Raw genomic sequence first — 17238 nt, forward strand, 5'->3', positions numbered from 1 at the left:
AAAAAGTAAGACATGGAAATTATTTGCTCATAATAGAGTACTTAAGTTTACAAATATGACTACACTGGATGTAATCCACAACGAGTGTCCTTTTATTTCATGAATTTAAGCAGATTTAAAATCATCATGAAACATCTTGAATATATTTGTACCTGGATCAGATAAGTCTTTTGTCGTAGGCAGATCTGCACAGCGGGCAGGTAGGTGTGCTGTCCACACAGAAGGCCTCCAAGGCCTCTAGACAGAGCTGGTGGAAGAGGTGGGAACAAGACAGCAGAACGGTGCGTCTGCTCTGTCGATGGGTGGATCTCTGTGCCTCGGTGCCCCGGCTGGGGCTGCAGAGTGCAGTGAGGCAGATGGGACAGTCCCAGACGTCTCTCTGGATAGCCTGCCAAAGGTGGAAACAAAACAATGGTAACTGAATAGTCAGAGGAAATTTAGAATGGGCTCAATTGCCCTGTTGACGAGGGAGTTTTAACAGTTTTTCTGCGGGAGAGTGACTTTGCCCCTGCCCATGCCCAAGTAAACCCCATTTGACCATGAAGAACTCAGGACTAAATCTATTGGCTGCTACCAGACATGCACGGTGAAAACATGTTTATCAGCCATCCTTATAAAAAAAAATGAAGCAACACTCTGCACAGCTCCGCCAATGATTAACCCAAAGACAGCTTCCTTTATTTAGAGACAATCACCATGCCCCGCCGTTAAATGTTTCATAACGAGCCGCGCTCCGCTTTACAGTGTTTGCACCCGCGGGAGAAGGTGCAAGGTATGTGTTGAAAACATGCTCACCGTTTGATACTCCATGTCAAGGTTGAGCCGCCCCTGCCCTGTGCACAACCTTTTCACACCAGATAAAGAAAAAAAAAAAGACATCTCCTTTCCACACACACACACACACACACCCACCCCACCCCCTCTATGGAAAATGGTACTGGCTGCAATGAAAGCCTTGTGCGCAACAATGGAGCCCTATGGAACCGCAAATCTAGATGTCTTTTCAATTCCTCCGCAGTAGTCGAGGCGATGAAAAGCCTGCCGTGCGTTATCAGACCGGGTCGTGTTTTTTGTAAACACAGAGGATTATTAGCCTACCCGCTGCCATTCACTTGGGTAAAGTGAATGATCACCTCTGGAGAGACGTGTACTTTCTATATGGCAGCTGTGATGCCGTCGTCCCCCTGCAAGCGTTAACATGTCGGGCGAGAGGCAAGGCTAGGAGCAGAATGAGACTAGGATTAGGTGTTTTTTTTTTTTTTTTACGAGGGCCTCCTCCGATGGTACTTCTTGTTCCCGACCTGGCTCTGTATTCTGTCCCAGTCGCTCTCTCGAGGTTCGAGGACGAGCTTTCTCTCCAGCTGCTGGAACACTCGTCTGCTTGATGACAAGGAGCGGTCGATATCACTCAGAAAAGCCTCCACATCGGTGTGACAGTATCGGACAAAGCTGTCATTCAACTCCTGCAACTAATTAGAAAAACCATTTTAGCGGCACAAAAGAGGCATGTTTCATTCAGTATACACAATAGAGTCGTGTTTTCTATGAGGGCTAATTGTGTGTGCGTATTGTAATGGCTGAGGCACGCTGACAGGGTGCAGTTGTTAAACAGCCAGATCAATACAGTCACGTCTCCCACTAACATGGAGAATTAATGGAAACCAGTAAAAAAGAGAGACGGTGCTGGGAAACATGGAAACACACACATCTCTCTCCCTCTCTGTCTGTCTCACACACACACACACACACACTTATGTTCTCTCTCATTCTGTCTCTCTCGCACATACACACACGTGCACTTGTTCTTTTCTCTCTGTCTGCCTCTCTCTCACTCCTCTCTCTCTCTCACACACACACACACACGCACACCATACACACACACACAAATACGCACCCCATCCCTGAGCCTGTCACAGTGACATCAGAATTGCTTTACAGCCAGGCTTTTATCACTAATTAAACAACTGTTAACCATTCGGATGGAGGGTTTTATGAGGCTGGCTGACTTTTCTACAGTCAAGGCAAACAACACAGCCTCTGGTGAACTTTGCCTTGTTTCACAGTGGATGCGGACAGGAGAGGAGACAGAGGAGGAAGAGGAGGCGGAGTGCAGAGGCGTTATCTCATGGCAATCCATCTACATGTCGGTAGTTATCCCCTTAATGTGTTGACTCAGGGTCGGACCTCCGAAGCAAGTAAAAATGGAAAGCTGGCCATCGGGATCAGCTGATAAGATTTCTGAAACTGACCTGATATCCTGAAGGCTTTCCTGCGGGGAACACCTGTGGCTTCGCGGCACAATGACGCTTTATTGCCTCCTACTATCATCGGGTTAAAGAGGAAGCTGAACGGATAGGTTTTTCCATCTAACACCAGTTCCAGCCCGAGCACTAAAACACCTGTTTGCGTTACAGTCAACTAAGCAAATAAGTCTTCACTCTGAAAATTAAGTCAGTCGGACCTGTCAGCGCTCTTGAAGATAATCCTCAGTGTGACTAAAAGATATGAGACAATCCCAAGACCACCCAAGACCGCCCAAGCACAGACCTTCAGTGTAAAGTGGCTGACACTGTGTCTGTGGCGGCAGCCTGAGCACATGGACCGTGGACATGGCCTAATGTGTTAGCGCAGAGTTAATTGGCTCAATAAACGCCGCCTCTTTGTTTACGCGACATGCTAAGGCTTGGTTTATAGGCAAGATGATGGAGACTTGACAGGGGGATGGGTAGGACACTCCGACCCTCACAACACGTTACAAGTGTGGCCCTCATGCATTTGTCACCCTTGCTTAATCAGCCTCTTTGAACTGCAGGAGCACTCTGCTTGATTGCGCCACTCCATAGAGAAATACACGTGGCCTGTTTTTAACAAGCCAACCGGACTCAGATGTGTAGGAGCTGTCACTACCTTTACGGCAGAAACAAGGGTCATGGGATGAACTTGCTTGAACAATATTAGTGTGTGACCCTCAGTTCTTCATTTGATAAATAAACAAAAAGCCTGATGTTTTGAGTGCTCAGTCAAGAGAATGGTGACCAGTGTCTTCCCCGGTCATCACAAGTCAACAGGGAGTGACAGGGGGAGGTTTGTGTCTCACTAGGTGGCAATGTTCCCTTTTCCACCGAGCCACCGTCAAGTCAACAGAGCCTCCGTGTCAATCGACCCCATCCACTGGCTGTTCTGGACGCCATCAGTCAACCAAAGCCCACTCTTAAAAATTCCCTCCTTTAAGTCCAGTTGTCGCATGATTTATAGCTTTGAAATGGGACGTGAACGGAGACTGAAATGACAACGGGCGTCAGATATCCAAGCCTCCTGCCGACGCCACCTATCCACCCTCCCCAACCCAGCCCAGCCACACTCACACACACCCCACACACACTTAGTTGACGGAGGACTGGACCCAAACACACAGATGAGGACCCTGCTTTTGTGTTGAGGCTGGAATGTCCAGACTGTTTGACTAAAACACAAACTCTCTCCACAATTAGTTGACAAACAGTGTATGATTCACACGGCATCAAAGGAGCTTGAGAGGGTGAGAGCGGGCGAAGGTGTGTGCGTGTGTGTGCATTTGTGCGTGCGTGCGCGCATGTATGTGCATGTGCGCATTGGGGTCAGTGAGTCCCTCTGTAGTTGAAACCCATGTCTCAACTCATGGACCTCGGATGTGATGTTCGTCACGGCTTATATTTGACCAGCTAAACAGTGAAAGAATGTCAGGGGGAGACGTAGGAAGAAAAGGAGACTTGTGGAGAGGAAACCTGGGCAATGTGACCTTAGTATGTTCAATGTGGTCCAAAAATGTATGATTAACCAATATAAAATTAACTGTATGTTTTGGAAATATCCCTTATGTGTTGATGAGAGTAGAGTTTGAGTTTAAACTCACCTTTGCTTCAAAGAACTTGCGTCGCAACCGTTTGTCTTTTGGGCAGATGGTCTTCCTCACATTTCTGTACCACTTTCGAGCAACATAGCCTCGCCAACATGCTTGAATTCTGCAAACACACAAAATGTGTTTACCAAGAACATTGAACCAACAATCAGATGAACACTTAATCATCAAATATGATGTGCATGCATTGTTCAATGCAATGTTAAAATTTAAATATTTATGAAAATGTGCTGAAATTGGTCCTCTGCAGAGTTTGCATTTGGAGATCACATGACTATGTAGCCATATATTTGGTAATGCGGATAATTTAATCTTATTACAAATTAAATGATCCTGTATCTCATATCCACACCTCAACTAAACTGCACAATTGGCACCAACCTATTATGAAATTTACAAGGAATATGTATTTTAGAAGTAAAAAAAAAAAAAAGATCATTGTAATTTGACCATGGCTCCATCTCCCATAGCACCACACTGTTCTACATTTGTTTCAGTGTGAGTGGGCGGAGTGATTTCAGAATTTAGCTGTAGTTTGTGTGAAAACCTCAGAACTCCAATTTTGGTGATTTTCATGCACGTCCAAGAATTCAGGTTTCTATAGTTCAAGAAATTCAATTTGAAATATATAAAGCATATTTTACTTAATTTTACTATTTGGAGTTGATTCTTCCTTCAACATAAAAAGATGCAAATCACTAGATGCACCTAGTGAGAGATGGTGTAATGTACAATTCTTTTTATTATATTTAAAGCTTGCAAATCAAATCAAGAGATTCAAAGTCAAATGTTTCACATATTATACAAGTCAATATCCTGGAGAGAGTATGTACGCTTAGAGCATAAATTAGCCTCTTTGGGGAATCGTTTGAATCTTAAGAAATCTGCCCAGTGATATAGCCTACATGTTGTTTGACGTACAGCAGACAGTCACAGGGATGTTGTCGAAGCTCTGAGCAGCAAAGAGCACCTTGAGAGAGAACTTGTGTGTTTTGTACAGTTATCTACCTGGTGGCACACTGCTGTCTGAAGAGGCGAGCCCCGTCATGGATCACCCGTGTCTCATACTGCTCCTTTCTGCACATGGGGCAGCACTTCTTCCCAGTAAACCTCTCAAAGGCCCGCAGACATGCTCTGTGGAAAACATGAGAGCAAGACAGCAACACCTAAACGGGACATAAACATAAATAACTTAGTTTATGTTAAATTCAATGTGTACCACACATGCTGCTGTATGACTGTAAATCAAGAAGTATCCAATCAGTCTGATTTAGAGTCCATAGGTTGACTGACTGTATGGGCTGCCATGTCTCCTGAGGATGCTGCTTAACATGTATTGGTTTTCAGGTTTTCTCTAAGTGCTTTGGTAGCTCCTGTGAAGACTGAATGTGGATTCATGTATGTGTGCGCTTATACACGCTGTGCACATGTGTGTGTGTGTGTGTGTGTGCTTTGTGCCATGCCTGTGTTCGTGCCTGCATGCTAAATCTGTGTGTATTCGCCTATGTATGTCTGTGAATGTGTGTGTCTGCCTCTGTGTGTTATTTTCCATGAGGGTAAAGGGAGTCGGCATGACCCCCACTGGGCCGGCTGGGACCTGGACTATAGTCTCCTCTACCTGCGAGAGGGACTCTTTTATCGTCTGAAAGGAGACAGCCACAGCTATGGGGCTTGGCACACAAACCAGTTTACTCAGATCTCTAGAGGGCAGGGGGGAGGCATATTGATTTCCCATTGTTTTTGGCCTGACCAACATACTCCATCACCAGTGAAAGGGCCCCCTGCAGTGCACAATTTCCAGGAGCTCGACAAGCCATTAGACCAGAGAGAATTTTCACCTCTCACTATCAAAGCCTTAAAGGTTACAAGCTACACTTTCAGACACAGAATATAGAAAGAAATAGAAAGCACAGGAACTTTTTTTTTTTTTTTTTTAAACATCTAGACCTATTATAGACAATTTCTGGTGTGGCTGGCATTCACATAATTTGAGCCGGATTGAGTAACAAATATTTCTGTCCACACAACTGATTCAGTACAACTGCTGGAGTAAGCATTTTTAATTGTCCTATTAATACTTGAATGCAACACAAGAATGTAGCACATAAACGCATTGTTACAATATGAACTGAAGACTTGCGAGAGAATGCCAAATCAACAAAGATTCCCTCTTGTCACTTTCCCTTGTTAGCAGGCACTAATTAACATTTTTTCCCTGAGTCAAACTAATATTTACACGTGCGTCTATGGCAACTGTGCTTTGTGAGGCCGTCTATTCTAGCCCTGCATTCTTGAGGAGATTGGCATCTTAAAAGGGGATCGGAAAGGTGTAAAAGACTGAATGACCCTCACAGTAACACACTGATTGCTACATCATCGCGTCACAGTTGAGTTCCAAGGCAGTATGGGTAAATTTGTACAGTTGTCTACACAGATTAGAACATACAGGAACTGGAGGGGGGGGGGGGGGGGGGGGGGGCTTTGTGTGTGTGTGGGTGCACATGCGCATGTGTGCTCATGTGTGCCTTCCTATGTGTGTATAGGGAAACAGGTTTTCCCCGAGGCGAGATGAAGAACATTGAAAACATGCAGAAAAGGGCTTTCTCACAGAATATTAACAACAGCTATATTAACAACAGTGTTGGGGGAATACCTGAGGCTGAAGGCGAAACTCCTCCCTGCAGATTGCACAGGGCTGAGCCGATTCCCCCTGCTCAACAGACCTAGCCTTGACCTGCGTCCATTCATCCTCCGTCAGCCTCCTAGCTGGGGATGGCACCAAACCCATCTTCTGAGCTAGAAGAAATAATGGAAATAGTGGTGCGATATTCATGTATGATTCATTCATAAAGTAAGATGTCTGACATTTCCCAATCTTTCCCAAGTGTACCTAATGTTAGACAAGGTGGAGCTGGATCGAGCACATATTCTCTCTCTTCGTGCCCATCTTGTTTCTGGAGACCTTTCTCTTTCACTCGTCCTCTACCTTGGGGGTCTTTGGTGTGTGGAGGGGCTTTTCTATTGCCCCTCAGCTTCAGAGGGTCATTCGGATGCAGCAGGGTCCGTGTAATGTGGTCTTGGAAGGCAACCGAGGTCATTACCAACTTGTTGCTCGTTTTAGACGTCAAGCCCTGTAAAATATGTTAGTTCAATGGTGCATAATTGAATTTACATGAACTGATGAATGGCTAACACTGCTATGTCACATGACTAGGGCAAATGTGGACTTTTTATTGATCATCACGATAAGAAGAAAGCAAAGCTTAATAAAAATAAATAAGGCTAAATGAATTCTGTAAGTACTGTCTGGACCAAATTATGGCACAGAGCAGAGAGAAAATATTGCATAGCCAAATGGACGACGTTGAATTGCTAAGGATAATTCACTAATGCAGCAATTAGTGAGTCAGAGAAATTACTGTGCAAAAACACACAGGTCAGCGGGCTAGGCTTCAGAGTACTTTCTGGTTTACCAACGTCAGCAAATGCCTTCATAATATTTTCCCAAAAGTTGGGGAGTCTAACCTCATTTTTTTACACATAAATAAAAGGATACATTGCTTATTTTTACCATAAACTGCACTGTATGCAGTTCAGTTGACAAGAGTGTTTGCTATCCCATTCCATGCGCTTAGCAAACAGCACAGACAAACAAACGTGCTAACCTGCTATCAAGGAAGACAGGCTGGCTGTCTAAAGACCAGCTGCACTTATCAGAAACAGAACCTAACGCTATAACTGTGACAGTTACACAATATGACACATTTTCGGTAGTAAACAAATTAACAAAATGAAAAATACAGGTAAAATCCAAACCTTCCGCATTGCCATCCTATCAAGGCAGTGTTTATGTGGTTACTAGGTAACCAGTCCCCGCCCTCCCCCTCCTCTCCACCACAGGTCCCCATCACTACCATGGACAGGATAGTTCCTGTCCTGAGTTCTGATTGGCTCACTCAGGCCCGAAGTGGTAACATATATTCAAATATTAATGCGCTAACTGAATCGCCACTCATACCGATACTTATGTGTCGCCTAGCAACCATGTTGGCTAGCTACTGTTCAAGAAGTATATTTCTTGGCAGAAGAATTAGGCAATTTTGATAACATAAAATATTTCTTTTGAACATTTGCATTCTTTCTTTTTAAAAACAATGGTATGATCCATGATGATTGTGCCTAGCAATGCCTCTCAACTGTTCTAAAATCATTGTAAAGCACTGCTTCTCTTATTGCTTACAAATGGAATCATGAGAGACATTTTAAGATCCCACTGTTTTTTTTCCTAATGGGGCATTCATAAATAAAAAAGGTCATAAATAAAAAATTATCTATCTATCTGTCTTCAATAGGCTTTCAAATTCTTCCATGAAAATTTAAAATGTGATTAATTCAATTTTCACAATTATGGAATAGCACCTCTTCTCTGATAGCTTAATAGTTTCAAATTTGTCTATGTCTATTCCTGTTTATTTCTGTCACCATCCAAAGAGTGGCTCCTTCTCACTAATGATTATTTTATTGTCAGGGAGATGTCAGTGAATAGTTGGAACCTGACCAAAGAAGGCTAGTCTGTGCTGTGTGTAGGTGACTCACCAAGCTGTCGTCAGAGCAGGTACTGAACAAAGCTAAGCTGCTCATACCTGTGCTGTGAGCTAAGGGATCCCTCCCAGGTCACCCCCTTACATGGAAAACCACACACACAAACACATAGGAGCCCAAACCGCCTCTTTTTGTGCGCTCGATGAAAAGTTTGCTTTATTTCTCACACACGGCGCGGGGGTGTGTGACTTTTAAAATGCTTTGCAGCCTTGATTGACTTTGATGTGCTCAGACAGAATCAGTGAAAACAGATGGCCGAGGAGAGGGCTAACGGTGAGGCCTGTCAATCCAGGGAGTCCTCTAAGAAAACAAAGTGAAGACCTGGCTCTGGGAGAGGAGGAAACCCCTGTGCTTCTCAAGAGGCTGCTGCATTCTTGAGATTAGAGCAAGAAAAACGCAGACCACTGCCGTTAATGCCCCAGACAAAGGCGTGGAACAATTTATTAGTTAAGAATTCAAGCTCCGAGCTCAATCAAAGGGCTGTCGTCCACAATGCCAGACTCGGGGCCTCGGTTTGTTGTTTTAAGTAAATAATCACGCTTAAAAGATATGGCAAAGATGGGGCTCAAGTCCCTCATAAAGCCTGCATTCTTCCAACTGTCATCAGAATGGATTTCAGTGCGCGCTTTTATTTTCAACAGGGACACTGTTTGTCTTTTTCTTTATAAATACCATTTTAAAGAGCTTTTTATTTAACTTTCTTCCCCCTGAACCTCTTTACCTGATCTGTGGTATTTTTGAAAAGAAAACTCAGCTTGTCGTGCAAAGAGCTGATGACTTAAGCGAAAGATAGAGAAAAAAAAAGTGGGCTGTGCTGCAGTGGGACTTTGAAACCGAACCTTTTGCTGAACTGTTTTGCAAATTTGCAACAGGTTGAAAAGGAAAACACTAATCCCACAATTCACCTGTGTTTAAGGATATATTCTGGATATGTGATCTGATTAACATTTTGAGAGAAAAAAAAAAAAAAAGGCAATCTTTGTGATGGCACTACCTGTTTGGCCAGACACATAATAAAGTGACACTGGAAAAACAGGCAGGTAAATTAAAGTCACAAATGCTTGTTTTGAGTATATAGTACACATTTTATATTGAGTTTTTGTCTCCAATGTCATGCTAAGCTGCTAAGATTTTAAACTAAATTACAGTGATTCAAAGGTACCTGTAGAGAATATCATGTGTGAAACGAACATTGCATGATTGTAATCAATATTTTAGGGAATAAAGCATCTAGGCATGTGAGTAAATGCACAACACTTTCATGACACTGTGTCAGTTCATACTCGTAAAACTGGTCCGTATCCATACATCATACACTGTGATATATTGCATTGTTGTCAAATGAGTAATTGCCCTGAGATATGGATGAGAGAGGGCAGCCCATAATGGTTAATTAACAATTATGTCAGCCAGTGAGATGACCAGGAGACCAATCACTTTGATAGGAGACAGTGGAGGGGACAGAAATCAAATTATTTTATGACTTGACCCATAACGCTTCCCTAACATGACTTTAATCACTCCATGGTGAATAGGAGTCCCCCATGGCTATCTGGGAGGGAACCAATCAGGAGGGGAGAGCAGCAAGGCTGTACTATTTGCTGTTATCTCCTGCGTCATTGCTGAGTAAGTAAGCTATAAAAGAACACAGCCATTATTACAGCCGTTTGGTTGCTTTTCAGAGAGATGGAGCTTCTAATGATTAGACATGTCCTTTGTAAATGAAATACAAATCACCCCAGGCTTTTGGTTTTACTTCATTTACTAAGTGCTACATTACCTCATACTTTGGACCTAACAATGGATTTCCTATAAATCTCTGGGTAGTTGAAATGACGAAGGGGCTCACATATCACGAAATGTGCCAGTGCTTATTAGCACTTGAGAAGTTATTGATCGGGCATTTTGATTAATGTCCGGCGGGGGCTACGGTGGCATTGGGAGGCCTGCGGAGGCCCCCCTGTGCTACTGGCTGGGACTTCTCCCTCTCAATTACCTTCACTTTGTGCTGACTGCCAGCCTGAACTCTGGCAACAGGACAGCCACTGCAGTGTCCCGATGCCAGGAATAATGGGAACTCACCCTCTGTTTCCTGATCCTTCTCTATTATTCATACTGAAAAGAAACATATTCGGAACAGGAGGATGACTAGGGAGAGTTTACTTATTACTTATCTGTGAGATCATTACCAATGTAGGATAATTGTAGGATAATTAGCAATGTCATGCAGAGATACAGGGTATGACCTAACACACACTCAACAGTTTTGGACTGGTGGATGTATAAAGTCTATGGGATGCATTTTCAAATCAATAATTCCTATGAAGGCGAGGCATTGTAATCACGATTAAGATGAGGATGCTGTGACATTGTTTGCCACCTGTGATGCATCTCTCTCTTGATGGGAGCAGTGTCATCCAGGCTGACAATTAACCTATCAGCAAGTCACAAGTGGCACTCAGTAGTTTCAAGAGTATGGTAATGACGTTAAGTCATCTGCCAAACCCTCTCAATCACCAGATATAATCGTATGAGAGATTCCATAAAAGTGTCCGAGATGGCATTTTCTACCCCTATCAAGAAGACGGAAAGCCCAGATGATCACTCAATATCATAATAATAGCAGTGATTAGCGATGTCTTAGTCCTCTGGGAAGGTAGCGGACCAAAACGTATCCTACATAAAGTAAGGGAAGTCTTTATGCAGTCTTTATGTCACATTGTCATATATGCATTAATCTGTCACATGTTCAACAGTAATTTCAACCTAGGCTACTTTTTACTGAGCTGAACACGCAGCGACGATTTCAATGTAATGTCACTGCAGCAGCAACCAATAATTTCTAGTGTGGTTGTGCGGCCATCTTTCTCCATAATGGACAATAATTGAGCAGAATCCATCACTATAGCCAGAAATAGAACACCATAATGGCCATAAATTGTGCCCTGTGAAGGCACGAGCGCAGAAAATCTGACCACCCCCGCTGAGTTTGAGAGGCATTCCAACTTCTACACATTCACTCTCATCCTTATATCTGACTCCATGCTGATTACATACAATGCACATCCAATTGAGTCAAATCATACCTTTTATGCCTTTTATGTGTGCAGTCGATTGACCTTTGCAGGGTGTTATGGACGGGATGCATGGCAGCATTTCTACTGAATATAAGCTGCTTGATTGAAAACTTGAATTTGACATACAGCGTCAAATCTGTCTAATGTCATTTCCAGATCCATCAATACCGAGCAAATACTTTTTTGATGATATTCCTTAGGTGAACACAATTAAAGGTTTTACATGTGGAATGAAAATACAAAGCGGTGTTTGGCTGTGGAGATTTACTGACATATTCATCAAGCTCCTCAAAGAGAGGGTACTGTAAAGGCAATTAACTGATTTCATTTTTTTTTTTTTTTTAAAGGAGCACCTGAATTAAATAAGTGGGGCTGGAGACTTCCTTCGAAACCCCGCCATAAATCAGTAGCAGCTATTTCATCTGATTGAACGAGTGCAAGAGCCTGAAGTTTGCCTGTGCTGTGCGGAATGTGTTTGTGGTGAGTCTCATAAATGCCAAGTTCTTTGGGCAATAAGAATAAATATCACAACCACTCTCTAGAATTACCACATAATTGGGGACTTTCCGCGTCTGCACAGGACCCCGCTGTCTCCTCCTACCTACATGCACTGCAATGGGATGAGATGAGCCCATGTTCAGGTGATGAGGGGTGGGAACATGGAGGGAAGAGATCATATTTTAGCAGCAGCTCGCAAGGTTTAAGAACGCTTCAAGACAACAATAATAAAAACATTTGGACTGACAAACCTGCAACTGTTTGATGGAAAACTTTAAAGGTTTCATATCATATGGTTTCATGATTTTGTTCAGGATAAGAATAATGTTCTTCATGACGTGTTGCAGATAAATGGTATTTATGGAGCAAATTTGAAGAGTTCTCACAGGCAGAGCCATCACAATACTGGATCCTGATTGGCCGACTCAGGGCTAGGGAGAGGTGGGTAGGAAGAGGTGGGTAGGAAGAGGTGGGTGGGGAGAGGTTGGTGGGGGGTGGGCGGGCGGGCGGTGTTAATGTGTGTAGGGCTGTCAATCAAGACCAAGTTCAGTTGTGATGCATTGTTAGTCTGTAAATAGAGTTTTTTGAGAATGCAATGATTTTTCATACATTTAACCACTGAAACAATTAAATTGTAACTATTTATTCATTAAACATCTTTGATTGTATATGTGTATAAATACAGAAAATCTTAATTCCTATAATAGGGCCCCTTTTATAAAATTAAGGTTTATTAAAGAAGCATTGCCAAAACACATTAAGGAGGCAATGAATTGCTACTAAGACAGAGGTCCTGTATTCCCATTTGGCATTGCTCATGTGTCACTGCCAGCTCAGCATTCAGCATTAAGCTCCCAAACATTTGCCCTACTAAAAACCCCAAATGATTTGATAGTCAAAAGCCAAGCCAATCTTTAAAAAAACATGAAATCCCTACAGTCTAAATGACATGTGTTGCTTCACCAGGGCAAGTCATTCACCATGGCTTGCATACTTCAAAGCATGTTGAGATTCTGCCAAACAAGAGAAGTCTCTTGGTCTCTTGTTGTAATTTTAGTGTGCGATGAAAGCTAAAGTAGCAACACTTATTTACTTGTTTTTCTCTGTGCCAAAGGTGCAGCCACAGATGTTTTTGTTTCCACTATCTGTCTCATCAAATCTCTTCCTCCGATCGTTTGATGAATGTTTATTTATGAATCACAGCTTTTGTGGCACAATTTGAAAGAGAGTATTAAATAACTCAATATTAATGACATAAACCCTATGCTTAAGATAACTAATTATCTAATTACTAATTATAAAGATTTCCATCAGCAATAGCCTGCTTGGGTAATGACAATCTGTCACATTTTCTTTGCAGGGACTGCTACTGTGTTTGTAATATGTTTAACTTTAAATGGTATCTAGCATATGCCTTTCTATGAATGATGGGAAATCACAGTCAATGTCAGGGTTTTTCCTGTGGCACCGGGTGAATTTGTAACTGTAAGCTTGAAGTTGCTGATGTGATGTTTGACTGTCACCACTTAATTGCATTTCCCATGATGCATTCAGCGGAGCACAGAAGGCTTTGAAAGACAGCTTGCAAGCTGGAGGGAGATGGGAAAGTTTGATATTGGAAAAGCAAAGGTTTTGGCTTGAATATATCTGTATGTCATGAACCAGAATTTACTCATGGGAAGTCTCATACCACTGATGTCAGAAGGAATCATCATAACAAATATATACAGTGAAGATGACAGTAGTATAATCTATGTGTAATACAAATAGGCCACTATTTTACTGGAGATTACATTTAGCAAAGATATTTTGGTGATAACTGTTCTATTGTTTTTAAGGACTTGAAAAAGGTGAGAAATTCATGAGTTTTATGTCTGACGATCCCTCAAAGCAACATTCATCAACCACTTATGATTTTTTTTAAAGTAGTAAGGTGGCCATAAATACTGTGATTCTACATCAATGATTTAACCATTTGACTTTCATAACTATCTATTATACTAGCATAGATTACCTCAGTATCTCATTTCAGTGACACACAATCAGTGATGCCACTTGAATGTGATACAGTCAGGCTGAATGTATTAATAAAGTAAATGTTTATGTCAGAGATATAGACCACTGCCGGGAAATGTTCAATTTAATTAACAGTTTGTCTTAATTTAATTTACGTAAGCTTCTCCAGGCGGCACTGTTCCTGAAATGTTCCGTTGAACCGTCCGAGTCATATTTTTAAGTGCAATGTCAGGTAACATTTCTGCATGAGTTACATTTATTCACTCACATGTGAAGGGACATTACCGGAGGATCCAGTGGGAGAAGCGACAGGCTACTGGCTGTTTGCCTGCTCAATCTCCAATGCCAAAGTAAACAGGTGAGCTTCTCATCTTTTCACACCTCTGCCTGCTCCCGCTCTCCTGACAGCCTGGTGGAGAATCAAATGGAACGGGACCAAGAAGAAGCACATCAGCCGCTGTGCATTTACTGTAAGGGCAATAGTTTGGCCTACTTACAGGCAGCAAAGGTGGTAGCCTATATCATCAAACTGGATATATTAGATGACTGTAACGTCTGTTTGGATTTTGTTCAAAACAGAGCAAAAGAATCCCTAAGCTGCAGCAGGTTTGATCGGCTGCTAGGTTTCTCTTCTGTTACGGTAAGTCTGACGATCTGTCCTGCTGGAATAGAGCTGAAATGGAAGATCAAGGCTAGTAAGGCGCAGCACTGGCTTGTTTACATTCCTCTATGATGTCCCACTCAACATATCTCATTTGACACCGCGAATCAATATTAGAGGAGATGAAGTGGCGAGGAACTCATGAAATTCAAACATTTCTCTGATGTATATTCCAATTCGCTTGACCTTTCGATGGGGTCAACAGTGCCATGTCAGTCACGATGTGCCGGCTTTGTGTTTATTTTCCCCCAACGTTTGTCACATACCTCTGCTGAAAACAGGCAGCCACAGCTGGCTGCCGGGAACCCAAGATGTCATATAAGCAGCACAATACCTGGCCATCAAAAACTGACAACCTTTGAACTGTCACCCTTCAAAACGACTGGATTCATTCAGGCTAAACAAGACGTGTCAGGCTGAACAAGCTGGCGTGTAAGCAGACATTTTGAAGAACATGCAACATAGGAACATAAGACTAGTTCTTTACTAAGGAGCTCTCTGACCATACACACCTACAGAGATTTACACACACTCTCACACTCACTTACACACACACACACACACACACACACACACTGTACAGTACACACTCACACCTTACCCATGCAGCAGTGACTTCAAAAGGAACATGGAGATAAAACAAAATGAATTGCAGACACATCAAGCCTCCCATGCCCTTTAAAGCTTAATTATACCTGTTGGGGTGATGAGAGACACATCACAGAACCTAGTGATTAATAAACAAACGGCGCATCCCATAAAGCGTCCGACAAGTCCCTGCTCATCGCCCCTCACACTCACAGTCTGGGCTCAGGTGGAGTGTACATATCAAAGTGTATCAAACAAGAATGAAGTTAGCCCAACCCCGGCCGAGGCTTAACCCCCATCCTCCCTGCCCTCGTCTCTTGGCCCTCTTTGCAGTCTTCTCCTCCACCTGTCTAATTGAAGGCCGATGAGAGCATCATCCAGACACGTGCTTCAGAGCGCAGGCCTCAGTCTGAGCTTTCATCTTTCATTGCCAGGCCCAGATCACTCGACTGAGGCTTTGTACCCGCCGACTCGGTAAGTGTCGCGTTCGCCGGGGTTTTGTAAACAGACACACCTTTTGTGAAAGATGATGTGAATGAGATGAAGTTACTAACTGCTGGAGCTCTGCGGCTGTTGCTGAAGGAAGGGGCTGACCCGAGGCTGAGGGCATATTGGATTGCCCCTTTGAAAGGGCTATGTGTCGAGTGAGATTCAAAGTTTCAGCGAGCATAGAAGGGCCGTACAAGGTATGGTCAAAATAAAGGAAACACCTCAGTGGCGGTAGAGCTGGAATAGTGTGGGATGGTTTTCCTGCCATAGCTTTGGTCCACTCATCTTCCAGAGGCCAAACTCAGTGCTAATCACTGCTAAGATTGACTCAGAGTTATCATCAGGGCCCTCCATCTTCATTACTGTGGTGTAAAATGCCATCTCAGATGCCATTACAGAATATGTCATTAAAGCTCAATTGGGATCACATCTAGTTTTTGAGAAAAATGCAGCGGCTTGGCATGGCTTTCAGTTTTGGTCATCCTCTTCAAACCACTGGATGTGGCTCTGTATTCCTAAACATACACATGATGCAGGGGTGCATGTGCACATATGGTACAGAATGAATGAATGTGCCACCACACACATACATGTGTATGCAGACACACATACACATACACCAGACCTAGAAACAATGAGTAAATAAGTAGTCGTTGCACCAGCAATACCTGAGTATACAATAAGAATCTTCAAATAGTCAGTGAATGATGCCCATGGCTGAATGATGGACACTGTTTCATAAAAGGGAATATTGGCAGCAGAATCATATTCAAATATACTGTATGTCTTGGTTATATTGAATGCGAACCTGTCACAAAGAATGAGGCCATTGGACCGTTGTTTGCCGTTTTGTCAGATTTTTGGCATTTCTTAAGCCCCTCTCCAGTCAGTGTGTTATTACGCTGTTGGCGATGAATGTTCCTTGCTTTAAGCTGCTTTAGCCAAACAAATGTGATCCAGCCTAATCATTTCACTCAAACAAGTTGCTATTGTTTGGAGTGTTTTTCCACTTTTTACTTGCCTTTTTGCTTGATTTACATCAAAGACTGTTGATTTGCTTCTCCTGTAAAAGGTACAGTAATGCAGAAGTGTCTGTTTCCCTAAAACAGGAAATTGCACAATGATGTTCTAGCTGTTAGGCTGTCAGCATGGTCTAGATGTCATATAAGGACAGAACACATACATAAAATGGGAGTGTTGAAGTGTAGCCTACCTGATAATTGCGATGGTGGAATGCTGGACTTCTTGATGGAAAAACAGCTCCTTGTAATGTCTTTAACCCATTTTACCCAATGGAATTTCATGTTTGCAAACACTGCAAATGTAAATAAACCTTTTAAGGATTTAAAATACATTTAATAGACCTTATTCCCACAGCGGCCATTTTGAATTTTTTGAAACATCACATT

The 17238-nt window shown here is 42.7% G+C and overlaps 1 protein-coding gene across 1 annotated transcript; it reads right to left on the reverse strand.

Moving 5' to 3' along the window:
* Nucleotides 1-157: 157 nt before the first annotated feature.
* On the reverse strand, nt 158-16439 carry rnf32 (ring finger protein 32). Its single transcript, XM_071899308.2, has 7 exons — nt 16416-16439; nt 6789-7029; nt 6552-6694; nt 4907-5064; nt 3893-4001; nt 1302-1469; nt 158-388 (listed from the first exon to the last, which is right to left on the reverse strand). Exons 1-7 carry the CDS (start codon nt 16437-16439, stop codon nt 158-160), a joined length of 1074 nt encoding a protein of 357 aa, XP_071755409.2.
* Nucleotides 16440-17238: the final 799 nt, after the last annotated feature.

The sequence above is a fragment of the Centroberyx gerrardi genome, chromosome 22, assembly GCF_048128805.1.
Source record: "Centroberyx gerrardi isolate f3 chromosome 22, fCenGer3.hap1.cur.20231027, whole genome shotgun sequence".
Taxonomy (NCBI): domain Eukaryota; kingdom Metazoa; phylum Chordata; class Actinopteri; order Beryciformes; family Berycidae; genus Centroberyx; species Centroberyx gerrardi.

Bases quoted from the DNA above. Each gene is read 5' to 3' on its own strand.
- rnf32 (XM_071899308.2), bottom strand. From the start codon at position 16,439: ATGTGTGTCTGCATACACATGTAT. The intron at 7,030-16,415 runs GTGTGTGGTGGC...CATATTTTACAG, and splicing joins GTGTCTGCATACACATGTAT to GGCTTGACGTCTAAAACGAG. The intron at 5,065-6,551 runs GTATTCCCCCAA...TGTCCCGTTTAG, and splicing joins AGTTTCGCCTTCAGCCTCAG to GTGTTGCTGTCTTGCTCTCA.